The sequence below is a fragment of the Sceloporus undulatus genome, chromosome 6 (genome assembly GCF_019175285.1).
Source record: "Sceloporus undulatus isolate JIND9_A2432 ecotype Alabama chromosome 6, SceUnd_v1.1, whole genome shotgun sequence".
Classification (NCBI taxonomy): domain Eukaryota; kingdom Metazoa; phylum Chordata; class Lepidosauria; order Squamata; family Phrynosomatidae; genus Sceloporus; species Sceloporus undulatus.
The window spans coordinates 93,669,430-93,697,384 of record NC_056527.1 but is presented as its reverse complement, the minus strand read 5'-3'; the positions used below and the strand labels follow the sequence as shown (position 1 = coordinate 93,697,384).

The 27,955-nt window shown below is 39.8% G+C and overlaps 1 protein-coding gene across 1 annotated transcript in view; it reads left to right on the top strand.

The window, feature by feature from the left end:
- Positions 1 to 1,954: 1,954 nt before the first annotated feature.
- The window catches only part of SKAP1 (src kinase associated phosphoprotein 1), a 341,941-nt gene continuing 315,940 nt past the window's right edge, over positions 1,955 to 27,955 (top strand). Inside the window, exons 1-3 of the mRNA XM_042476003.1 lie at positions 1,955 to 2,085; positions 7,157 to 7,259; positions 23,134 to 23,159. Coding sequence (XP_042331937.1) covers positions 2,034 to 2,085; positions 7,157 to 7,259; positions 23,134 to 23,159 — 181 coding nt within the window. The 5' untranslated portion in view covers positions 1,955 to 2,033. The remainder of the gene's footprint in view (positions 2,086 to 7,156; positions 7,260 to 23,133; positions 23,160 to 27,955) is intronic.

Sequence of the window (27,955 nt, the reverse complement as noted above, 5' to 3'; positions counted from 1 at the left end):
GGGAGTGTAAGTGTGCGAAAAACTTTTTGAGAAAGATTCACCTAACAATTCAATATACCACACAATGGGAAATAGAAAAGAAACCCCAAATGTATTTACTAAATATTACTGAAGACCTTAAGGGAAAACTTTGCCGTGAAGAAATAGATGTTTTACTGTATATAATAACTACAGCACGTTTAACTTTTGCTAAGTATTGGAAAGTGGGGAAACAAGATTTAAAGAAAGAATGGATAATAAAGGTAAATGAACTGAGGGAAATGGATAAAATAACCATGATGATTAACGGAAAGACAGATCAAAATTTCCAAAGGAAATGGGAAAAAATGAATAAGTTATGGGAATGAAAAGAAAAAAGAATTAAGCAACAACAACCCTAATGGAATGACATGCTGCAAAATAATTTATAAGTAACAGATGACGACAGAAAGAAAATGTCGTATACCCGTTTAAATAACCTAATCATGCTCTTAAAACAGAGGTATCTAGTGTATAGACATACATACATATATAGTTAATGACAGTTAAATGTATTGCAATGTAAATATGTTTTATATGCTTATTTGTTTTATATGTTTTATGTTTCTATAAAATTTGTATGTCTTGTTAATCATAAATAAATAAAAATTTAAAAAAAGAGCCCTGCCTTTGTCACCTGGGAACTCTAGGTGCTACTCAGAAAAATGAGGGGACACCTGTTGAAACAATGGATTTGAAAAGACCCCAAAACAAAGAGTACTATAAGTAAGCTTTATCTATATTTGTTTAAAAGGGTAACAAACAATGTATATAACAAAAGTATATAAAACCAATATATACAAGAGATATAAAATACACTATAGTAATAATGGCAAGCACAATAACAAAATAGCAAATAATGCAAACTATATTGAAGCAAATAACACAAATATAATACAAGAGGAAAGAAGGCTAAGAATAGAGTGAGTAAAAGAGAGGGTTACAACAAAAGCTAGCATTATGAAGGCTCAAAAGTTAATTAGCTCTATATATACACAGCTGAAGATCATCTGCATTCTCAGTAGCTCACCATTACCCCTAGAATGACTCAAATATAGATCTTACTATTCCAACATCCCTTCTCAAGATCTACCAACAGTGTCATTATAGCCAGTAGCATCATTAACCAAAATAGACATATTCAACATTTCACAATATATATATGTACATCTGTGCCATCAATAGCATTCCAACCAAATGCATCTGGGTTGGCTTAAAACAGTTTGCAAGGTACTGTAACACCACAGCATTAGTATCTGACAGAGCATACACACCAGTTGTGCTGATTTGAAAAAGACTCTCCAATTAATCCACTTTTTCTACTGCTTTAAAAAATGTCCCAGTTTCTCTCTCCTCTTCCCACTTTCCCCTCTTTGTCTTTAGCTTTGCTGGAAATCAAGTTCAAAGTGCAAAAGTAACTTGGACTCAAGGCAGAGGACGGGACACAATCTTGTCTTCCCAGTAGGCTCAGGCAAAATCAAACTGCTGTAGCCTCTCCTACTTTGTCTGTTCTTTCTCATTACTAAAGTTTGCCCCTTTGACCACACTCTGATGTTGCTTAGCCAGATGTTTCCTGGTTTTCACCTCTGAAATGTTTGGAGGTATGAAAGAGTTGGTTTTGGTGTTTAGGACTATTAATATTGCTGTCCTATGACTGTCTGCTTGAAAGTCCTGCTTAATTCAGAGAATTTTACTCCCAGTTATGCAGGCATAGGATACAGCCTGAACTCAAAATTTAAAACTGAGAGCTATGCCTGAATACCACAATCTTACTGCACTTGCTGCCTCCTCCCATAGGTATCTACTCAGGTTTTCCTATTGTGCTGGAGGAGCTTGCAGCTGCAAAGGAGGAGCCTTCAAAACAAATAGTCCTTCCCCATTTCTTTTCTGTCTGTTTTACCTCTGATGCTTCCTTTCTTCTTCAGACTGTTGTTAATAGTAAGAGAAGCGAACAGCCACAGCAGGGATTTGGGCTTGTCTCTTGGTTTGCTTTTTAAGGTCAAGGTTGTCCCCAAATGCAAACTGCAGGCGGTATCCTTCCAGAAGATGTACAAGAGATCTTTGCAGGTAACTACACTGTTCCTTTGAATAACTAGGCCTGTCACTTAGGGTTTTGATGCTCATCCAGCTTTACCTCCCAGCCCTGCTCCTTTTTTTATATTCTTGACTATGTATTATGATAACTTTTGTTCCCCGTTGTTTGGAACCTTTAGGGCATTTGAAGTACCATTATTTTTCTCAATATCTTGAGATTCTTTTGGGAATTGTGGCACAGCAAAGTTGGAGATAGTGGGGGTGGGCAAACCCAGCACCTTGCTAGCAGCAAGAATTCAAAGTGTCGCTCTTTCCACAGGTTCAAATCCCCACTAAGCCATGGAAGCCCACTGTGTGATCTTGGGCAAGTCACACACACTCAGCCTCAGAGGATGGCAAAGGCAAACCCCCTCTGAAGAAACTTGCCAAGAAAATACTATGATAGGTTTGCCTTAGGGTCACCATAAATCAGAAATGACTTGAAGGCATGTAACAACAACAACAACAACACACAAATAAAACACTAAATGCTTATCTTTGAGTGATGGATATCACTGAATATGGGGTGGAATGTGACATTAAAAAATTAAAAGTATAACACTATTCATTGCCTTGCTGGAATAAATTCAACCAACAGTCTGCAGCTGTGCAGATTTCCTTCAAACTAAGGCCTCCAAATTTGATGGGGCTTGTTCTCAGGATATGGTTGCATATTTAATCTGTTGTGTCCATATTTTAACAAATCCAGGTGATAGATGGTGGAATGGTTTGAACCTCCGGTACCAAAGCATGTCCGCCAGTCTTCGTTACTATACACGTTGACTTTCTGGGGAGCGGGAGCGCTCTTTTATGCTCCATCTTGGAAAACGAAAATTCACTGCATTGAGCTACAATGTGTGAGATTCAATTTTGAAGAGATGAATTTTAATCCTCCCCTAAACTGGGGTACCGGAGATAAAGGGTGCATTGAACCCTGAAGCATACTGTTTTTCTCTTGTATGAGTGGCTTATATTCATTTGTAGGAAGGAAAATGAAGTATTACTCTTGGGGTGATCAGATGTATGTTTCTGTAGATGTTTTAATTGTGATGCCAAAATTTATTCACTGACATCTGACAATAGAAAGGCCATCTTCAATTGGTAGGGATTATTTTAAGAGTATGATACTTCTGTATCCAGGCTATACAAACTCACTGTTGTATGTGTAGGCATACAGGCATGATTCTTGGCATAATGATACATATTCATAAAAAAAGGGACAGCTTAACCTCTGCTGCTTGTTCAAAATGAACCAGTTCTGCATAGGAACTTCATACCATAGTAACATGGATGAAAGATTCTGGGGTGGAAAACTGGGGACAAGCCTTCTTCCCATCTGGTAGCCATTTCTGTACCATTACTGTCCCATGAATTGTGGCCCCAAGTCTATTAGACATTCCTTACGTGTAACCATGATGCCTGGCTTGCTATCATTTTTTTCCAGCAGAGTTTAAAGCATCCCCAGATCTTAGCTTAAATCTAGAGTTGACTAAGCCCTGCCCTGTGATCTGTTGCCACTGCCAGAATCCAGCAAGAGAAAATGTGCCATCACAAAATATATCTGAGCAAGTTGAGAGTACATTTGTGCACCCATAACCAGCCTCACATACAATGATGGAAGTTTTCAAGCACCTTTGGGGTTCTGCCACTTCTGGATTTTATTTTATTTTTATTTTTTAAGGAATTAGCTATAGCTTGACTGACCCAGCTTATTCTGACCTTACACACTACACTGCTACCGAGTCTTACTTTCCCTTCATCTCATTTGCATACCTGTTTAAGGTTGCAAATTTTCATTTACTAGGTCAGCTCCTTTAGCAGTAGTTGGATATACAAACATTTTACGGGTGAAATTCTCTTGCCACTTTTTAATCTTCAATCCTAGGAAAGTTTGCTCTGCTAAATATGTGGCAGGTTGCTTACTGGAGTGGGCATGTCTGATGTTCCAAGGGAAAATGAATGTTCAGTGGGAAAAGGATTGCAGAGGTGTTGCCTTCAGGTTACTTTTTGTGATTCGAATGCAAAGCTTGTGAGTGAGTTGTTGAGGAAAACAGACTTTGCATATGCTTGTTGGCTCTCTTACCAAAATTTGACATGTCTCTGGGCAAAGTCAAGACACTAAAAAGCAGCTTTTCAACACTAAGGTCTGATTACTTCAATTTAAAATTAATTATTTTTGGACTGGACTGTGAAACTTGCCTCTTGAAGCTGGTTGTCTCTCTTAGCTGAATGTGTGGGTTTCCTCGCCTTAAATTGGAGGATGTGGTGCAGGCAGCTCATTTCAATTTTTTTTTAATGCTCTGTGCTTTATTGTTTCAAACTGACATTTCTCGTAAACAACTCATTTTCGGCACCTGCCACCTTTCCTTTAGCTCAGATTATTTTCTTGTTAGCTGACTGTTTTTAATTGAAGTCTTCGGATCCCCTTCTAAAGAAGGAGCCTTCCTTTCCTGACAAGTAGAACAGGCTATGAATGGAGATTAATTGCATGTCACGCTCTCCTACATCAAACTTGCTGCGTCTTTAACAATCTGCAGAGTCTCTAGGCCTTCCGATAGGAAAGGTATGTTCCATCTACACAAGCTAGAAAGACAGGCTTTTGAGTCAACGGCCACGTCTGCCTAATGTGTCGTCAGAAGCGATCATATCATTTGGAAGACACAGATGAGAAATAAGGAAACTGGATTGTACTGATCTTTTGCATGGGTAGACTTTCAATTTTGTGTGTGTGCTGGGAGTTAGTTTACAACACCATCAGAGTATTAGGAGGTAATTAATTTATAAAACAGGAATAGCTAACGCTGGAAACTGCATAGAAGCCTGGACCCTAATCCCAGCAAATCTACGAAAAAGATCTGTGTACTCAGTGGTGAGGGAAATATTTCTCGTATAACAGCCTTTTGTGATGTATTGCCCCCCTACACAAGTTAAAACCAGCTACAGTGAGTAGATTCAATATTGGAGGACAACGAGAATTGAGGCCCAAATATGTGGGGGATACCATATTGATGAATAGTGCTATGTACTCTAGAAAATCCCTCGCTCCTTTCATTGTTAACAGGTGTTCAGCCTGGTCTGTTGGAGCGCTCTGGCGCCTCATAAAATCCCCAGGATTCTTTAAACTGGTGTCAAACTGAGAGGCATAATGTCATCCCTTTTATGAAACACCATAAGGACTTGTAATGTCCTTTCCTTTTTGGTGTGTATGTAAAATGAGTAACATTTTATTGCTACTGTGGAATACTTTTTGGAGGAGACATTATTGGAGATCTTGAGCATTTTCCTATTTTTAAAATACTAACTCCCCGAAAGTAATGTGTTAATAAAGTAATAAATAATGAATAACATGGTGTAGTGGTTTGAACACTGAACGGTGACTCTGGAGACCAGGATTCAGAGCTTGGGCAAGTCATACTCTCTCAGCCTCAGAGGATGGCAAGGGCAAACTCCCACTGAAGAAACTTACTGAGAAACCTTTTTGATAGGCCTGCCTTAGGGTCACTATAGCCTGGAAATGACTTGAAGGCACATAACAACAACAACAACAACAACAACAACAACAACTCATTACTATTACAAAATATTCCAAGCTCTTCTAATATTGGTTCAGCTTCTGGACATGAACAGTTGTGATCTTGTTTCCCTAAATTGGTTAGGGTGGACTCATCTTAGACACACTTTTTTTTTTGCTGCCGACCTAAAGGACATTTTATATTGGAATCTGATATACTGAAATTCTGAGTGTGTTCCCAACCAGATAAGGAGAGTGGCACTCCTCTTTAGAAATTAAACATTGGGTTTAGCCTAAAAGGTCATTTGCTATTTTGTTCTCCATCATGTTTCCCCATCTATCCTCCTTTCATTGTTTTTCTTCCTCCCTGTGGAATATTTGTAGCTGAGATTGCTTCTTGCTTGTCTGTATTCTTTTTTGATGTTTTATAATATCACAGACAAGCCGTAAAACTAACACAACTTAATCTTGAGTGGTTTACATGCTGCTCTTCCTGATCCACTCTGAAACTTTATGGCCAGGCTTTCTGTCTCATTTCCTGGTGCTATGAACATGGCAGACGGCTCTGGAAATGGGAGTGGGAGGGGAAGGCTGGGCTTGCAGGTTTGCAGTAGTGATTGACATTTTTATTATAGTTCAGTTCATTCATTGGCTTGATGTGGCATTGAAATGAGAGTTGCTTTACACATCTGTCTTTTAATGGATATATGCTTAAAAATGCAAGGTACATATGCAACAAATGTGCATGTCCCAGACAAGAGACTGTGTCTCTCCATTTCATGTACATGTGGTATCCAAGTAACAAAATCATGTAATGTGTGATGGAGTCCCAGACAATGTGTCTAAATGCAGAGAATAAAATTCATGTACAGAAATAGGTTTCCAAGTACAGGTCTATTGCTTCCTCCCTGTGTTTGTTATTTGCTTTCAAGCCATTCCCTACTTATGGCAACACTAAGATGAACACAACACACACACACACACACACACGAATACCAATACCCTTCAGCCTCCATAATTTCTGAATGTTGGCCAAACTGGCTTGGGCTTCTGTGAGCTGAAGTCCAAAACACACAGACCAAAGTTTGGGAACCACTGATCTAGGTTGCTGTGCCTGTGTTTCTAGATTGTTGGACTACAGTGGTCCCCCCACATTTGTTAGGGTTAGGGGAGAAGGACCCCAGTGAATGTGGAAAAGCTGCAAATAAAAAAAACACCACTATTCATTTTACTTGAGAAAATGCTTTTCTAGGAATCCCCAGGTCCTCTAGTGCAACTGTATGGTCAACATCTGCCTGAATTTGATCATAGAATCATGCTGGAGGGCCTACAAATGCCTAGGAACTCTATGGTCAACTTCTGGCAGAGTTGTGCTGTAGGACCTACAGATTCCTAGAGAGACCATATTAATCAAATCCACAAATAATCACATTCGGAATAGTCAAAGCTGCAAATGCGGAGGGCCAACTGTAGTAGTTCGACAGTTTTAGCTTTTATATTTATACGGAAATTAATTCTTCTGTCTTCCTGTTCTGTAACTTCTTCCACAAACAGATGTTGAAGATTACTTGGAGGGGCTGCAGACTGAGAACCTTAGCGCTAGAGCAAGAGTGCAAAAGGATGAAATCTTGTCCAGTATTAAGCAACTTAAAGAGAGGTTTGTATATTACTTTATATTTATAGGAGCAATTTCCATGAGGTACCAATTTTCCAATTTTGTTTGAGACAACAGCACTTCAACTGAAAATGGTGTAAAACCAACAAAGACATAGCCTGCTTCCTCTTGTTCTCTCCTGAACTCTGTGAGTCAAACTAACAGGATGGCAACGAATATATGGATCTGACTCAATCATATGGTGAAAGTGTCTTTTAACAGTAGAAAGGGTAGCAGGTAAGAGGTACAGATACTTCCACCTGAATGGGACTCAAGCTTACTACAAGTTGTCCCTCTTTTCTTCTGCTCAGCTCTAGGGACTTTGTAAAGTCGAAGGCTTTCATGGCTGGCATGCATAGTTTTTTGTGGGTTTTTCGGGCTATTTGGCCATGTTCCAGAACAGTTTCTTTCTGCCATTTCGCCAGCATCTGTGGCTAGCATCTTCATTTGCAATGGACTGGCAGCCAAAAGCTTGTGGACTGACACTGGTCCTTTCACTAGCACTGTTTTATATCACTGATAGAAAGGGACACCCAGGACCACTTTGTCCCATCTGAACCTTGTGGCTGCATATTGGTTATGGTAGTTTGCTTTTAGAATGCTTTTAAATTCTTTGATAGATGAGCAATTCTCTGGTCTATTGCATACTTGATAGAGTGTTCTAAGTAAGGACAAATGCTCTGAAATAAATGGCATTCATTATCTAGAAAGGACAGGATTTCTAGAAGAATCCCAAGAGCTTTTGATATTAATTCAATTGGCACCACCATGGCCTTTCCAAGCCATTAGTTATGGGCAAATTTTGAAGAGGATGTGGTGTAGGTTACAAGAACAGAATGCTTGGTAGGAAGTGGAGGGCAGGTTTTTAAAAGCCTGGGTTGCAATTAGGTCCATTCTGGACAGTCAGAAAAACTAAAACCTGTGCTGCAGAGTGGGCTTGCCAACATAGTTTGTATTTCAGCCTCAACAACAAATTAGAATTCTGCACCAAGGAATGAGAAATTATGTGGCCTATATAAATTGTGCATATTAAGGAAGTTTGCTTATATTCTGCATGATTGATTTTGCTTGTATAGGGCAGTATCCATTATATTTCATACAAGGTGGAACTAGAGACTGTTTTCTTTTAGAAGTGTAATTTACTGCTTGATAAGTCAACTGCTTTATGTAGCGTGTGCTCTCACTCTCTTTTGGGATCAGTTTCTTATATCTTGTTGTGTCCATTACATCCCATTATTGACTTTACACATGAACATGTACATATTGCACTGGAACTGGCTTTATAATTAGAATGTGCTCCAATTTTTTAGTTGTTTAATGTCTTAGCTCTCAGAAAATGGCCACCAATTAACAATTCAGATGATTAGTTATAAATGTTTGTTTGTTTGTCATGGGGAAGGGTAACAATTATTTGGAGCTCCTAAATAAGCCAATGATGACTCGAAAATCTGTTGGTGCCCACACTGTTTTTTCAACATTTCCATAAGATTTTATTGTGTTTAGCCATGGGCCCTTGGAAACATCGCACAATACAGTGGAGCATCTGTTGGCATGAACACACTTATTATTGCTTTCTATGATGTCATTCGGCCCACATATTTTGAAGCATCTCTTTGTGGCAGTAAAGACCACACGTTTGGTATTTTAACACAAATTCTTAGGATGCTGAATTTTGCTTCCAGCAACACATTCTATGCTTGAGTGGTGTGACCACAGAATTGGAGCCTGCAAACTGATTCTAAAATGTGGGCTTCTGAATGAAATGATAATTTGTTTGCTTGCTGTGAAGTTTGAGGGTATAACATACTGCAGACAGACTGATGGGGCATGTGGTTGTGGTATATGTTGGCACCAAAGACAGCACGAAATGTAGGAGTGGAGTTATCCTTGGACAAGGAAAGGAATATTGTAGGAGGGAGGTATTCATGTAGTCCCATTTGATGGACATGGAACTGAAGGTGAAACTATAACTTCTCATATCCATCCAGTCACTGCATTTCAAGAAATGCAAAGGCTGTGCAGGGACAGGTTTCTGTATCTGTAAATGTTTCATTCCAGAATTTCTAACAGATGTCCAGAACTAGCCCTGGCACATAGTGTGCAAGTCAAAACTCCACTGTGTGGATTAATTATAATTTCTGTAATAATTTAACACCTTTCTTATAGGGATCCCAGAGCTGTTTTTTGAGGTGTGTGTGTTTGAGGGGAGGTGCTCATCATTAGTAGGATGGATCATTACTGATTTTGTTTAGTTATGAGTATATGGAGAGGAAGGGCAAATTACTTTTCTCATCCATTATCATTGAAACGTCCTTAAATACGAAAACTAATAAAAACACCATGTGTGCTTAGAAGTGCCCTCCATGGAGTTTATCAAACAGGAGGAATTTCTCTTAAATTCGAATGAAAAGAAAGCGGGGCCAGAACACATTCACTTAAAGTTGCTAGTTTAGCGCAATTACGTGAATGCACATTGTGTTTAAACTGGCTCCCCATTGCCCGAAAATAGCATGCCATTGTCTGAATTTGCGTGTGGCAGTCTATCATATAATAACGTGAAACCACATGATTGCGTTCGGACTGACTTCCCATTGCCCGAATTTGCGTGTAGTGGGTTATCACGCAATAATTTTAAACCCCTTGATTGCATTCAGATTGCCATTGGATTATACTTCCAAATTCCCTTGTCTGATAAACTCCCATTTGTTCAGTGTAGCTTACTCCCAAGTAAGGATAGATGAGGATAGAATAGATGATAGGATGCTTTTTAAAAAAACTCCTGGGAGGCCTAAATTATAACAACTGTCTTAATATTAGTGGTTGATCATTTAGTATACTTCTGATTGATAATGCCTGAGGAGGCTCAAGTACACGGGTGTCTTGGTAGCCCAGTTTTGTCAGATCTATTCAGATGAAGCTCTGCCTCCCCTGCCAGCCTAGACAAGGAGGACCCAAGCCCCCTGCCTTCCTGTTCCAGATTTCATGTTTTATTATTTTAACCACATGAGAACAAAATTGTGGATGAGATTTTCAGGATTTCTTCATCGTGTAGCAGTTTGGGGTGGCGTTGGAAATCTGACTTGATATTTAAATCATGGTATCTGCATTATGGTTTTAGGCAGAAAAAGGGGTCTACAGACAAATGAGACCCTAGGTTGTGAGGGGATGTTTGTAGGTTTCACCTGGACTACACCTATGAGTGCTGAGAGCCTTCTGTTTTTGCGGGGGATCCGTTCTCAATATAGAATCACAGTGCCAACAAAGATAGGATTCCAAAATTCTGCAGTGGCCCATAGTAAAGATAACTTTAAACTGTGTGCATGCAACCCTGCCTTTTTGGTAACGCAGTCGCTGGCAACTTCACACTTCAGTGTTGATTGCATACTAGTCCAAAATTTGGAGTTTTTAGATCCCTGTCTTCGAATTCACTCAAGTGGGCAGAGAGTTTTTATCCTTCATAAGGTCACAGCTGGGCATCTCCTGCAGAAGAACATTGTGTGATGCCTGCACTGTCTCCAAATCAATCTTTCCTGCTGGCTAATTAAGCACCAGTTTTCTTACTTAGCAACTTGGGACTGTGTAATTAACAGCCCGGGTTGCTGCAAATAATTGAAAGACAGAGGTACTGAATGCAGAGGATTGAGGGAGCTTTATGCATATAGGAACAGAGTGATTTTTGGGGGACACTAAACAGGGTTTTCTATAGTTCTAAAATGCTCATTTTCTTCAGTATTTGTAATGGCCTCCATAACCACACCATTGCCACTTCTGGCTTCAGAAGAGAGAAGGTTGATTTTTCTGACTCTGTTTTTCTGTGTTTCCACTCTCTGCATGCACATGCATTTTCAGACTTGTTTTACCTGCTTTGAAATATTTGTAGGAACGCTTTACACCTGTTCTAATTTCCTGTTCTAGCAACAGAGACTCTATCTTTCTCTTGATTTCCTATTGAGGCAGGACTAGGAGACCCCCCCATTGCCATGACAACACAGTTCCCTTGTTGGCTTTGCCTGTCATTGTCATGGCAACAAAAGACAGAGGTTGTTCCAGCAGTGTTCTGGTGTCCCAGGAAACTGGCCATTCCATTGCATGTCAGAGGGATGGAGGTGGGCAAACAAGGAGCATTGCTTCACAGGAGAGTCTGGACTGAGGTCCTGGGCACGTTGTTGTTGTTGTTGTTGTTGTTGTTATCTGCCCTTGAGTCAACCCTAACTCACATTGACGCTGTGGATGAGACATCTCCAAGTTCCCCTGTCCTCCACTGCTCTGTTTGGCACCTGTAAATTCATACTTGTGACGTTTCTAACTGAGTCTATCCTTCTAGCTTATGGTCATCCTCTCTTTCTACTGCCCTTCACCTAGCATTATTGTCTTTTCTAATGAGTCATGCTTTCTCATGATATGACAACCTCAGTTTGATCATCCTGACTTCCAGGGAGAGTTCAGGATTGATCTGATCTGATCAATGATACATTTGTTTATCTTCTTGGCCCTCCACGATATCCTCAGCACTCTTCTCCAGCACCATGTTTTCTTCCTATCCACTTTCTTCACTGTCCAGCTCTCACATCCATACATAGGACTTTATCATGGGGGGAAATCGGAGGTTTAAAAAGGCGTTTTCCTGGGACATTTGCATGATCGCGGCAAAGATTTTCCCTTTATTATTAGACAGGACTTATCTCGGGAAGAACCAGGAGTGCTCCAGCAACATGAATGATTTGTTTCTGAAGCATTCTTGGTTCTTCCTGGGTAGGTCCTCACTAAGAGCAATGTGTGGGAAAATCTTTGCCACGATCACATGAATGTCCCTAGGAAAATGCCTTTTTAAACGTCTGATTTTCCCCTGTGTGATAAAATCCATAGTGATGGGGCATACATTGGCTTGGACATTCCTCACTTGTGTATTCAGAGTTATATCTTTACATTTTAGGACCTTGTCCAGTTCCTTCATAGCTACTCTTCTCATTCGTAGTCTTCTGATTTTCTGACTGCAGTCTCCATTCTGATCAATGTTTGATCCAAAATATGGGGATTCTTGATTTCCTCATGTTTTAAGTTGAATGTATGTCAAGGATGAATGTACACATTTACAGTATAAAAATTCTTTGAAAGAAGGTACACTGAAGACTAACTAGCCTTATGAACTCACTACTCTCCCGGGATTCTTCTGCACATGAGTAGAGTAGTACCAAGCCCTTCCCCACTCTGTTTCCTCCAATGGAAATTGACAAGTCTGAAAAGAAATATAGTTGCCCCTCCAAGTTTGTGGACTTGAAATTGGTGGACTTGATGATCCATGGAGGTGAATGAGGTGCACTCCCGCGGTGTGCACCCTATGCTCGTGGGCAGGAGTGCACCCCATTCATTTCAATGGGGCTTGATTATCTGCGAGTCTCCTAATTCATGGGGTTATCCATTCTGCACCCTCCGCGAGTTAGGAGAGGTGTCTGTATTGATATTTACACTTCCATGTGAGCAACCTCTCAGGATTTCATATATTTTGGCCCTATTATTTTTACATTTCTCTTATATAAGTTAAAACTGAGCATCTCCTGATCAGGAGTTCTTTGCCTGGTAAATTCTGCACTTCTTTGGCTTCTGCAGAAAATACAAGCATTCTCTCTTCTATTGTTTTCATCTAGACCAGTTACTTTGTAACTATTCTCTTTCTTCCTCATCTTTCCTTCTATGCTTCTGGCTTTCAGGGTTCATAGGCCTGTTACAGACAGCCAAAATAAAGCTGCTTTGAGTCACAGTGGAGATAATGGGGTTTCATGATGCATGCGTCCTAAGAGTCCAGAAGCCACACCCAAGCCATGCTCCAGCCCTAAGGACTGGAGCATGGCTTTGGTGTGGCTTCTGGACTCTTAGGACGCATGCATAATTGAAACACCATATCTCCACTGTGACTCGAAGCAGCTTTATTTTGGCTGTCTGTAACAGGCCTTAGTCTCCTCACTTGTTATTTATATTCTCTAAAATCATCCCTGTAGGATTCAATGGGAGTTATTTATCACTGAATTTTTCTCCATGGGAGTTTTTCCATGTATTTATACCACATTATGATCCTTGCTTTTACTAAGTGGATGGGAGTTGTTGTTTGTCTTTTAGATGTTTATCCATATAATTATATAAGTAGAGGAGATGAGGCTCAGGTATAATTATATAAGTAGAGGAGATGAGGCTCAGGTAGACACACAGGTGATGTAAAAACATCAACAATATACAATACAGCTTTCCACCCTATGCTACTTGTCACCCAGTTTCAGAAACAATCTCTTTCTTTCTTGTTCTCTGGACAGATTAAAACTGTTGATCATGTCAATAATCCTGGTTGTACCAGTTCTACAAGACTCGGTGAAAATGGCTTTCTGAAAATTTTCACCCTTTTACAGGTGGCAAAATGGGTGCTAGGAGCATTTTGATCAATATCCTAGGATTCTCCAGAACTCAAGAGTTGTGGGAGGGGAAATCTTGAGAAAGCTTGTAAAATAGCCTGTTCGTTCTGGGATTATGGTGCCCTCAAATTTAATTTCTGCCATTACAGTAAAACAAAGTTGCCAGGTTAAATTTAGGAAAGTGATGAGGCAAACAGATGAATAGTACAACCACCCTTTTGTCATATTATAATCATAATGTAACCTAATTAAGCTTTAGGAGTTGAAAAATGTATTATGACAAATAAACCAAAATTTTGTAATTAGATGATTCTCAACTTTGCTGAACTATTAGCTGTTTAGTCTTTGTCTCTGACAGTGGAGCAGTACCATCTACAAGCGACACTTCTGGCTCCAACCATGGACAATGTTTCCTAGGTTATATCATATAGTGAATTAGCAAGCCTTTCCCCCAGTGTGCACATATTTGTACCCACAGACTCCAGCTGTTTCTTTTTTCTGTAAACTCACTACAGATCAGTAGCCAACAGCTTGTAGTAGGGTGCTAGTCCACAGATCACCACTGAACAAACCAGTTCCACAAAAGACTCATTAACAATTTAATAGCAGCTTCATTTCATTTCATTTCTATACTGCTTCATAGTGCCTAAGAGTCTCTAAGCAGCTTACAACTGTAAGTTAATTGTTCCCAACAATCTGGGTACTCATTTTAGTGACCTCGGAAGAATGCAAGGTCCACCACTGCTGCTAGCACAGATGTTTTTATCGTTGTTGTTGTATGTCTTCAAGTCAGTTCCAACTTATAGCAACCCTAATGGGATTTTCTGTACAGACAGGTATTCAGAGAAACGTGGCCTGATTTGGTGAATAAAGATGGTGGAAAGATTGTAACCCTAAGTATAAGCGAACTTAAGTTAGACAACTAACTTTGATTTTCATGGCACAGATACTGAATTTAGTGCTCAGTTAATCATACAGTAGTTGTTAATTAATAAATAGCAAAGGGAGATGCTGGGATTCATGGATATTGTTAGTCAGGAGGCCCTGCTGAATATTGGGTTAAATTAAGGCCAGCATGCAATTCTATTTTTAACCGAATCAGAGCTACCTCTACCTTCCTCACCTTTTAAAAAATGGCAAACTGCTTCTACTCACATTAACTAACTAAGGTAATTTTAATTTTCAAACGATGTTAGAATAATCAGAGATGAGACTAAATGGGAAAGAGGAATTTCAGAGTAATCTTTAGCTCATTAGCCTAACTATAGTGTATATAATTCCCTAGCAATAAGAAGCTCATTAAGTCAGATGGCTTGTGATATCAAGATAAAAGTGGTATTTAAGAGTGTGACCTCTTGATCAGGCAGGTAGCTAAGCTCTGTGTGTTAATGCCCCATCTAGCCTAGCCCTGCTAGATTTCCTTTAATTAGTCAGAGTGTTGGTTTTCGTGTGCTGCAATCTCCAGTTGGCAATTCTGTTTACTCTGAGTGTTCAGGTTTCGTTTGGGTAAAGATGCTTGTAATGAGAGATGTACACAGACAGCAGTGCCATATACCACCTTTCTCTATAATCATGCCACCACCTTTCAGTTACCTGATCAGGCAGTAAGGTGAAAGAGTTGTCAGTTTGGGAGAAAAACACTGGGGAGGGGGTGAGCTAGATGGGTTTGAGATAGCCATATCTGTCTCATTCCAGTGTATGAAGGTGAGCAGAGCTAAAACTGTTTCATTTCACTGTCTTTATTGGATTTATCTGGAAATTAGTTGCTTGGAATCAGTATCAGTTATGATAGGAGTATTTATTAAGGAAATTAGGTATCTGATAGAGAAGAATGGAATCTGCCAGCAACAGTCACTTCACCATAGAAAGAGTATATCTGAGAATATATATTGCAGACCAAGAAATAAAGAGAGAACATGCCAGGGAGTATCTCACTCTATTTATTAATTATAATATGCATGCATATCATGCTTTGGTGAAGATACGTTTGTCCATAGCATGTCTAGTTTCACCCCATCCCCCTTTTATGACAATGTTGGGGCAGCCTTTCTGGAGCAGTGTTTGGTGTAAAAGAGAGTGGTAGAGATTTGTGGGGCAGTTGTGAGATATCTGTGGAGATAGGTCTATCAGTTGATTCAGCTCACCGTAATTCCAGGATAAGGTTTAATTCTGGCTACAAAGTGTACTTATTATACAAACAATGAGGACAGATGCAGGCATACATTATTTCAGCAGTGTGCCCATTTTGGAAATGTATTCTCTGCTGTTTGAACATTAGTCTTTTTTTCTAGATTGATTTTATGGGGGGAAAACCTCTTATGTTCTCTGGTTTGTAGCATTAGTGTACTTTGTGCCAGTCATGAAATCATCTGTTCTGACCAGCATCTGCAATTTTTCAAGAGTTTTTTTTAAAAAATGGCATGTGTTTTCAATATGAGGCAACCAGCCTTTGATTTGAGGCTGTAGGGGTAGGCTTTTAAGAAAGAAGGCAGGGATAAGAACTCTGTAGAAGAAAAGCCTGCACTCATTCCAGTTTGATGTACCTGTTGTATGGATTAGATCACCCCTGTCTAGTCTGATGTACTAAAGATCTTGAAGTCACTTGGATCAGTTCACCTGCTCAGTGCAGCTGGTTGCTGGGGAGGAATGTACCCATTCGAAGGAGTGCTTTTGTGTATGGATGAACCAACAGCTGAAGCCCTGTTTGTGCCCAAGATTTTGAATTTATTATTGTCTGTTGTGACTCCTAGCTTACCTACTTTTGGCTCTACTTATATAGTAGTTAGCTGCTCTTTCCACCCCTCACCTGCCTCAGAAGAGGCCAGCTGCCAGTTTTCAGCATCACTTGTTTCTGCTTTTGCAGTTATGGAGGAATTTTTTTTTTTAAAACCCCACTTCTTAAAAATGTGTTTTTACCCCAATTCTTCCATCTTCCCCTTCATGGCTTAGTCATTAATTTTGTATCACTTTGTATCAAAAGTGGAAACCTTTTTTAACCTGGGGCCAAATTCAGTTTCAGGTGAGGCCACATTCCAGTGGTGAGTGGAGTCAAATGGACCAAAAATACCAGCATACTTTAGCTTAAAGCAATTACTACCAGTAACTAAGCCGCAGAAGAGACATTTCAGACTTCTAGAATTTGGGGGGGGGGGCACTTAAAAAGCAGGAAACCACCAAATGATGGCGTCATGGGGCAAAGGATGCCTGATTCCAGGAAAGTCAAATTTGGCCCTAGGGCCCAAGGTTGCCCTTTGCAGCTGTAAAAATGCTGTCTAGTCAGAATTAGTTTCCCATCTCTCCCTCCCCACCAACTTTTCTTGGACAAGTAATGTGATTCAAGTGGTTTGTGCTGCTGTTCTTTGCCAAGAGTGTATTCTGATGTTTCTTTCTGGTTTCCCAGCTGCTCTTCCCTTTGGCCTGCTTGAAGTCTGCTCAGCAGCAATTATTTTTCCTTGGGTAGGCATTAAAATAGCCAACAAGTTAGACCCTGATTTGTCAAGATCTTACTTAAATATCCGCTGTGGTGGTTTTAGTGTTCTCAATTGGTTAGAAGTGCAAGGGAGTGTAATTATACCTTGACTTTATGGATTTACCTCACGGCTCGTTTCCTTGCAACTGTTTTGGAGGGTGGCAGCCTTAGTTAAATGTATTCCTCTACTTGCTGTTTTTTTGAAACCCCTTCATGAAAGATTGTGGCTCACAATCCTTCCCTCTAGTTCTGATGGATGCCGGAGTGATGATGCCAGATGGGGAAGAACGTTTGTTTGGTCCTTTTATTAAAAATGAATAAGAACGATCCAACATTTGCACATTTCTCCATAAATATATTGCAAATATGAAAAGAAATCAAATGCAGCAGAATATAGAAGTGACAATTGCAGCCATCAGGCCACTTGGTTTTGTCTTCTTGATTTTTAAAAGTATGGGTTACAATTCTATTGTATTTCATCATGTCTGTGGTACAGAATGAGGTTGGCCCTCTTTTGCTTTTCTTTGATGGATGTCTTATCTTTAAAATTGAAGGTTATCATACATAGAACACGAGCCTCTCTGTGATGTACAGAGCTGGACCTGTACAGTTTGTGGGGGTGTATGAGCATTTTGTTTCCTTATTTCATTTCTGATTAGAATTTATACCATCACCAGCAAATGTCTTCATAAACAGAATGGGGAGAAAATTCAAAAGTGGGAGAAAGGAAAACTAATATATACGTCTATTCCTGCCTTGCTTGTTTTCATGGCTACAAAGATGTTTGTACTCTGGCCAAAAATAAGTGCAGAGCATGATTCTACCTGGAGGCCATGGTAAATAGCTACCTCAAGAGGTGAATTTATAATTCTGTGGAAGGAAGGGACAGATCTCTGAAACATGAGACAAAACTACGTGTACTTGATAGAAATATACTACTGTGCTTTTGTCTAGTTCCAGTCCCTTTCTATAGGTATGCCTCAGGACAGTTTTCCAGATACTGTGACCCATTTTATGGAGGTGCCATTTTGAGAGTCTTGAGTCTAACCCAGATTCCCAAAAACCTAGATCAAGTCTAGATCAAGGGAAGTAATAGTGCCACTGTATTCTGCTTTGGCCACACCTCACCTGGAATACTGCGTCCAGTTCTGGGCACCACAGTTCAGAAAAGATGCTGACAAGCTGGAGCATGTCCAGAGGAGGGCAATCAAAACGGTGAAGGGTCTAGAAACCATGCCTTATGAGGAGAGACTTGGGGAGTTGGGTATATTAAGTCTGGAGAAGAGAAGATTAAGAGGTGATACGATAGCTCTGTTTTAATATTTGAAGGAGTGTCATATTGAGGATGGAGCAAGCTTGTTTTCTGCTGCTCCAGAGAATAGGAGCCAGAACAATGGATTCAAACTACAGGTAAAGAGATTAGACCTCAACATTAGGAGGAACTACCTGATAGTAAGAGCTGTTTGACACTCTCTCTGAGTGTGGTGGAGTCTCCTTCTTTGGAGGACTTTTAACAGAGGCTGGATGGCCATCTGTTGAGGGTGCTTTGATTGTGAGTTCCTGCATGGCAGGGGGTTGGACTGGATGGCCCTTGGGGTCTCCTACGACTCTATGATTCTAAGATCTGGGAGTACGTGTATCTCCTGATTCAAAGCAGCTGCTCACTAGTGTGTGAGAGACACGCCTGTCCAACTTGTTTTTAAGTAAGTGATCAAAGAACCAATAGTAGGCTGCTGGGGTAAAAGAAATCCTCCCTCAAAGGGATATGTGCCCTGATGCAGTAATTCTTCTTACATTACTGACTTTGGGGCAGTAAGAATTTATTTCTCTTCTCCCCCACCCTACATCTACATAATTTCCTACCCTTAGGCCACCATCCAACCAGCTCAATAGGTAGCATCAACCTTGCTATAACACGTGCTGCAAGTTAAGCCAGGAAAAGCAGGTTAGATATTGTAATATTTGAATTAAGAACATATTTTGAAATACATGCTGACAGCAAAAACATTTACGATGCTTAATAGCTTTTGATATTTCAAATAAAAAAACCCAGCTAATACATTTTATAACTTAATCCATACTGTCAGGCTTTGAAGACTTGACTGTAGCCATTTTAAGTCATTATTATTCTATTCTGTAAATATAAAACTAGCCATCTGTTACTCAACTTGCTACTGGAAAAGCAAAATTTTAAATCTGAGCTACCTTAATAGTTTGGACTGAGGCAATTTTATCTTAATGTTATTTCTTTTTTAAAAAAGTTATACTGCATGTTTATTTAATTAGTTTTTATTTTTAAAAAAATTCTTGCATGCTGCCGAGAGAGTTTTAAGGACAGGCTAAAATAATTTTAAATAAATTATTTTATAAAGATACCAAGGCCCTCAAATGAACTATATTGTGAGCTAGCAGCTCAGAGTTTGGAAGATTTATCTAGTTTGTAAATAATTTGCAGTGCACCAGAGTATTTTGTTTTGGATTAGCTAGATTTCCTTTGAAACTAGTAGGCAAATAGAAGGTCTGAAGGTATGATTGGGACCATAGTGGGAGGCAAAAGCTTAAAACTCCCCAACCCACAGTCCTGACCTGTTTCATTCTATTTTTTAAAATCAACCATGCAAGGAGAAACCATGTGAATTATGTCATGTTTAGTTTGGCCCACAATTTTTAGAATGCCTCACTTAGGCAGTGATCGTGTTCTATGGAAGGATTTGTCATGGCACTAAAGTGTATACTGAAACTCAGATTTACTTTAGAAAAACCTTCCAGTGTACAGTATTAGAAATGACAGAGGTTAGGGACAGAAACACCAATCCTTGTGGTCAAAATGAAATGGAAAGTGACAGAAAATCATTTTTGGCACCTAGTGCAATAAATGTTACCAAGAAGACATCTTCAAGAAAGATTAGGTGCTTCTCTCAAGGAGAGAGGACAAGAATTCACCAAACAAGAAGTATTTGTGTCTCAGAAGCTTCATAGTGACTTAGAAAGAATCATCATTGAATAAGAACGACTGTCCTATCTTGAAAAATAGAGGAAGCAACTCTAGCAAGTGGGGAAAAGAGACCTGAACTAGACAGCATGAGAAAGAGTTTCTTCTTTATAGATGGAAAATAAGAGATATCTGCTTTGAACTGTTCTGTCAGCCTCCACTGGGTTCAGAGCCATGTCTTTTAAGGGTTGATCAGGCAGCTGCTATTAGGTGTGCTGCATGGTCAAAATCAGATACTGCAGTGCTGAACCTCACTCATCCTGCCCACAGTGATTTATTGAGCAAAGAACTTACTGAAAATCATAGTTAGTGCATTCTCAGTAAGTTTCTCATTGTAGAATGGGAGATGGAATATTTGTATCAAGGTTCAGAACTGTTGCAACTACAACATGCATTGTAAAACTTCTTATTTCAAATTCAGAGAGTAAGCCTGCTTATAATAGATGGGATTCTTGTTTAAGAAGAATTTTGTTTAATACGTCATGCAGTTTAAATGTGATGCTAACAGGCATGTAAAAAACAAACAATCAACCCAAGCGAATGACAGAGTTCTGTCAGGCAATTATTGCGTTTAACACATTTGATCAGCACCTGTGTGTGCAGCCTTGGCTAACTCGGAATACATCACTTGGCTTTAATCTATCTTGTGCTGGTAAGTTAAGAGTTGAAAGATTATTTAAACCAAGGGCATTCTGTGAATCAGTTAATCTCCCCTCCATGGAATAGTAATCATGCAAATAGGTGTGACAAACTAGAGCAAAGCATTGGGCACTGCAAGTAGAATGTATTAGACTGACAGAATAGTTAGAATAGGCCCAGTGGAAAAAAAGTTAACTAAGTTGTGCTAGCCTGAGCCCAAACTAGGGCTGTGGTAGGGCGGAGTGTTCACATGTTCCCGGCACCATGTTGGTGCGTCCCCATTTACATGGGGCATGCCACGATGATGTCTGCCGTGCATAGTGCCCAAACAGCGTGGTGCATGAAGGGCATCATAATGCTGTGCCACAGCAGTTATGGTGCCCTTTCTGTGGTACAAAAAGAAGCCCCTTTTTGGGGCTTCTTTTTGAGCCATGCGCAGACTGTGGCATGTGGTTGCCGCAGCCTGCTTCCGGGGCAGAAAGGGGCGGCATCTTGCCACCCCTTTCTGCCAATCTATCTAGCCCCTAATTTAAGCACCACTGATCTCAGTTCTTAAAATGGCTAAAGATGGGTCCAACCTCTTGGATTTTAAAATTGTGGTACTGTATATAGCCTAAAATACCTTGAAGGCACCAGATCCTATCTGATCTTGGAAGCTAAGCAAGCCCAGCCTGGTTAGTATTTGGATGGGAGACTGCCAACAAACACCAGATGCTGTAGGCTATGTTTTAGGGCAGTGGTTCCCAACCTGTGGGTCGGGACCCCTTTGGGGGTTGAATGGCCCTTTCATGGGAGTCGCCTAAGACCATTGGAAAACACCTATTTAATTACAGTTATGAAGTAGCATTGAAAATAATTTCATGGGTTTGGGTCACCACAACATGAGGAACTGTATTAAAGGGTCATGGCATTAGGAAGGTTGGAAACCCCTGTTTTAGAGGAAGGAACTAGTGAAACCACCTGTGAGTATTTCTTGCCTAAGAAAACCCTATAAAATTATGGGTTTACCATATGTCGACAGGTGACTTGAAGGCACATATATACACACATTGGACTAAATTGCTTGATCATTGAAGTACCCAAAGTACAACTTGCTACTGTATAAGGTGAATCATAGAATCATAGAATGATAGAGTTGGAAGAGACCACAGGGGCCATCCAGTCCAACCCCCTGCCATGCAGGAAATCACAATCAAAGCATCCCCGACAGATGGCCATCCAGCCTCTGCTTGAAGACCTCCAAGGAAGGAGACTCCACTACACTCTGAGGGAGTTTGTGAAAACCATAGCTCTCTATAACTTCTTGGATTGCAATTCCCATTAGCCATAGCCAGTATAGACAGGTGTGTGTGTTTGCAGGCCAAGAAACATCTGAAAGGCCACCCATTGCTCATCTTTGATATTAACAGTAGTACCAGGTAAGGAAGTTGGGAAATATTTTAGTTGAAATATTCCACACTGAACTTCATGGGTTCTATCATATTCTCATGATAATGGAGCATGGATGTTCTGCGCTCTTCCTTTTTATATGACCCAGTATTGCAATCTCAAAATGTTGGAACCATAGTGAAAGATTGTGTGTGCTCTCTTTTTCTCAGTGACAGGAAATTAAGTGCATCATTGATCATCACCTTCAGATACAATTTACCTTTTCCTATCAAGATCTGGTATTGTCTTCCATGGGGCTGTCAGGATGAAACAAAAATGAACCAAGTCAACTATTGATTGTTCTGGTTGAATTTTCCTGCAAAATTCAATGTGCACACTTATGTCTGTGTTGACAGTGCAGACCAAGCATGATGCTCAAGCTCTGAAGAACAGGAAAACATGTTACAGTTGCTGGAACCAAATTTAATCTTATTAAGAATAAAGTGAAATTTAGCCACAAAGACAGTTTTCAACAACTGCTCAGTTTAGGATGCAAATTGGAATGTTTCTCATACTCATACCTGTACCTGGCTAAAAACCCAGTTGATAAAAGAGCCTTACAGATGTTGTTGAATTGCAACTCCCCTCATCCCTGACCCTTGGACATGTTAGGTAGAATTTTTCCTAGGTAGAGGAACTGTAGAGTGACGACATAGAAAGGGCCTTAGGTTTCCTACCACTAAATACATTTTTAAAAATCATAAAGCAAGAAGGACTTAGGTAAATACATTATAGAGTATAATTATAAAAAAGTGCCCTAGTGTCCATACTGTCAAAATAACTAGATACAGTAAGGCAGGTGAAAGAAATAGGAAGATCTTGCCTATTATTGTTAGTATGATCTGGTTCTGTGTTTTCTCCTTCATTTGTTAACTAGACTTTGAAACACAATAATTAATTTGTTCAAAGTTAATTGGTACTGATGTTGTCTTTGTTACTGTCTTTCAGGTACCATTGGGGATTCCTGCCTGGAGGTGAGTGCATCTTTAAAATTTAATTCAGGAAAAAGGATTATACTATTATAGTAGAACAGAGGGTCTGCAGCACTGCTTAGTACTTGGATGGGAGACAGCAAACAAATACTAGATGCTGTAGGCTATATTTCAGAGGAAAGAACTGGCAAAATCACCTGTGGCTATTTCTTGCATAAGAAAACCTTCTTAAATTCATGGGGTTGCTACAAGTTGACAGGTGACTTAAAGGTACATACATAGAAAACCAAGTGCAAGGGCTACAGAAGTACTACACCAGATTTGTAAACTAGCCCATGAAAGTTAGTAGCCTGCAATAATTTTTATAAGCCTACTGGAAACTTTGCTTTCCCCCAGTGCTTCTCAACTTTTGGGCCTCCATTTGTTTTGGACTTCCAGACCCCAAACCCTCAGCTCACATGCCAGTTTTCAGAAATTCTGGGATTCCAGAACATCTGTACAGTCAATGGTTGAGAACTCAGCAGTAAGCCTGCTTTTACACTTTCTTTCTTGACCTTCTTTAGTAGTTGTTCTAGGTCTGTGATGTTTTCTGTTAGTAGTAAGGTGTCATCTGCATGTCTTAGACTGTTGATATTCCTTTCTCCTATTTTCACTTCTTCTTCTGTGTCCAGTTCTGCTTTCCATATAATATGTTTTGCATATAAGAACTGGAACAGACTGGCAAGTAAAGATGCCTTCTGGGCAGCTTGAGAATGTGGCTGTTTACATGGGAACAGCTTCATGACTCTCTGCCGGCACGATGTTTACATGCAGCATGCCGTGGGAGTAACATTAAGTAGGCTTCTGGCTGCAGTGCAGGTGCAAAGCCAGGTTTTTGCTGTCTGAAAAAAGAGTGGCTCTTTGCCACTCCTTTATCGGGTGGCTTGAGAGTGCATTGGGGCCACGGCATGCAGTTGCTGCCCCAATCCATCTTCAGAAGGAGTGGCTTCAAGCTGCCCCTTCCGCCAGTCTATTTTGGCTCTAAGTTGAACAAATATAGTGAAAAAATGCATCCTTTCCTGATCCCTTTGCCAATTGGGAACCATTCTGTTTGTCCATGTTCTGTTCTGAGAGTAGCCTCTTGTTCAAAGTACAGATTTCTCAACAGGACTATCAGATGTGTTTGCATTTCCATGTCATCAGCCATACTGGTTCCAATTCTGAGTTATATTCCAATCTATAGTATATATTTTACAAAGGCACTCTGGCTGGTGATGGTCGGTGAAGGGGGAATTGAGACAGATGACAACTGACTACCCCAGCAGATGTTCACTCCCTTTCTGAACTGTCACATGGTGTGATCACTCTCCCAGGCCATCTCTAGTGATGCTCTGGGTCCCCATCCTCAGTTTAATTGTAGTTAGAGGACTCTAATTTTAAGGGAGATGACAGTCAAAGAAGGGGATTCCCCTCTTACCTCCAAGCTGCTTTTTAATCCCTCACTGCCTAAAACTTAAGCTGAAGCCAGTGTAAACTTTTTCTGAGTTTAATTACCACCCTGTAAGTGTTTTGTGTCTTCCTTCCCTGCTCTACAGTTCATTCTAATTATTCTTGTGCTATTTCTTATACCTCTTTTGCTCCACCCTGCAGCCCATTTACTACATGCTACCCAACACACACACACAAACACAGCGTGAGAGAGCAAGATTGAATATTGTGTGCTATTTTATTTTATTTTGAATTTCATCTTTGAAGGTAATGATGATTGATGAATGGGATAATTAACAGAAGAAGAATATTTTAAATGTTGGGGCAGGAGCAGGATGAGAACTTAATGGGATGGGATGTCTTCCTAATTTATCCTTGGCTTGGTCTTGGATATATGTATTTAATCTATCTATTTTTGAAACTCCATTGGGATATCAGTGTTGCTGTATGTGTGTGAAAAGTCTTACTTAAAAATACCTCAACATATCAATTCCTCTTTTCCCCCTATAAAATTGCAAATAATTGTTACCGAAGAAAGATGATGTGAGATGATTTTGGAAGGAGTGGAATTTATCTTATTTTAGGCGACTTGAAGTGTTTTGAAGTGATAAAAAATTAAGAGACTGGCTTGGCCTCCTATGAAATGTAAAAAAATAAAATAAATAAATTTGAATTTAAATTAAAATTAATTATTTTTAAATATGCATATATTGATATAAATATAGAGATAGCAACTACAGACTTTATATGCATTGTTATCTTATGACTGTGTCACAGATTTTTTAAGTGCCTAGCAATCACCCTGCTGAGAAACCTTTTAGAGAATGGAGGCCTTATTGCGTTGTCTGTAAAAACACATTGCTGTCTTACTTTGCACACCTTTGGAACTATTTGCAGGATTAAAGTGCCTATTTGTATTAAAATGTTATTGCATGTAGCTGCTCACAGCACCTTCCAAAACATCATCCCTGTCCCTTTTCATTGTTTGGCACCCACCCTGTGCTTGAGAGGTGTAGTCTTTGACAAAGTCCCTTGCTTTCCCTTCCCTTAGAACTTTCTCCCTTGACAGAAGATTGATAATGTCATGTGGTAAACCCAAACAGAGAACGCTAATATGAAGATGCAATTGTCCTTTAATTGCCTTGTGCAAGAACCCTCCACATCCTACCGAACAAAGTACTCTGGGTGCCTTTTCACACTATACAGTGGGGCCTTGCTATCTGTGGGCTTACCATCAGTGTGCACGTGGCTGCACTAGCGGCCACACAGACGTTGCACTGCCATTAGACAATGGGACAAGGTCCCACTTTTTCGCATCTGTGGGGGAGTCCAGAACGGATCCCCATGCATACCAAGGTCTGACTGTGCAATTACAGAGCACTGTGATTCCACTTTAACTACTATGGCTTTTTCCTGTGGAATCCTGAGATTTTCAATTTGATGAGGCATTATTGCTTTCTGCCCGAGATTTCTAAGTACCCTTCACTAAACTGCAGATCCCAGGATTCCACAGGATGCAATATGGCAGTTAAAGTGGAATTATCATGCTGTAGTTGTATAGTCTGAAAGAGCAGTATGTTACTTCTATTGGATTACTCCCAGACATTCAAAGGCAGAATGCCATACAGGGGTTGCCTTGGATTTTTGATTTAATTCACCTACCCATTCACCAAATGCATGTTTATTCTCCAAATTATTTCCCCTCATCATATTTTATTTATACTTGCCAAATCAAAAACTGAGGCTGCCTCATTTTAAGTATGCATAAATCAAAGGATAAATTAGAGAACAATCCTTCAAAAAATAAACATAATTATCATGAATATAATCACCAGATCAAGTGATCAGTTGCCGACATGGAAAACGGATTGCAAAGGGCTGGGGAGTTGGAGTGGGGAGAGTTGGAAAAAAACATCCCTACTAGGCATCTACTTTGTGTAGGCCAGATGCTGGTATGATCCAATTATGTTTTCTGTTTTTCATTGTAGGTAGTATTTTTGCAGAAATTACTTGCTGCCTGAAAATAAGGCAGCAAAGATCGCTGTGTAGGAAGTTGACTGCTCCAACAATTGGCATCAGTAGTCTAGAAACAGGCTTCCTGTGGTGCAAAGAAATAATTAGAAATGACAGAAGGCCGAGAATACTCTGCTGTGTGCATACAAGCTTCTATATGGGAAGGAGTAACATGTGAGGCATGCTAATCAGAGTGGTGTTCTCTGCCCCTCCTCCAAATGGAATATTTTTCCACGTATTCGCTGCAGCTTCATAATAATATCTGGATCAGGATGAATGCATGTTATTTTACATTGAAGAATTAATGTAGATAGTTGGGGTGTACATATAAAAGATGAAACAGTCAAGAGGCAAAAAACAAATGTCCCATATTGGCTTAATTGCTTTCAAATGCTTCAGAAATAAATTCCAGCATGATATCCTTTCACTGATGTTGGGGGGGAGGGGGACTCTGCTTCCAACACATGTTCATCTCTGGCAGCACAGAAATGTCAGAAATGCAGTGGTGCCTGGAATTCCCACTAGGATGGTGTTATCACATTTTAATATGAGCCTCGGAGCTTCTAATTGCTTTCAAATCATTGTTTTCCTGCATTTCCTTGATGAACTGGGCATCTGGCGTCATTGGAGAGACCGTAAAGCAGACAGCTGTGTTCAGAATTAAAAAAGCGTCACCCTGATTAGAACACATAAAAGCATAAAAATTAGATTTTTCTTTCCTCCTAAAAATGTTTACATCTCTTAAAAAAAAACTTTTGATATTTGTGTTCTTTTGTTAAGCAGTCATAGATATTTAGTCTAGGATTCTGCACATCAGTTAGGGTTTTTCTACAGTGCATCACTGCTTTCCATACAACCAGCATAGTATAGTGGGTTGGACTAGGGTTCCAGTCCCTGCTTGGCCATGGAAACTCATTGAGTGGCCTTGGGCAAGTCATACTTTCTCAGCCTCAGAGGAAGGGAAAGCCAAAACCTCCTTTGAACAAATCTTGCCAAGACAATTCCATGAGTTATGGTTGCCATAAATCAGGAATGACTTGAAGGCACACAAGAATAACAACAGACCTATTTTAATATATGGAGCTTAGTGTTACTCTTTGGCTTGAAAGGTCTAGCTGCAAATCATAGCTGTTAGAATGGCTACAAAGCCTGCTATCTATTTAAAGATCTAAGTCAATATATGATATAACAAGCAGGATTAAAACTAAGTAAGTTGTGATCAATATAAAATGTTAGTCATGAGTCAAGTTAGTCATGAATCTCCTTTCCTCCATTTTTTTCAGAATGATACCTCCCTGCCCCCCAATGACTCATTTATTTTCTTTAACTGAAAATTTTGCTGTGACCACTCTCAGCAT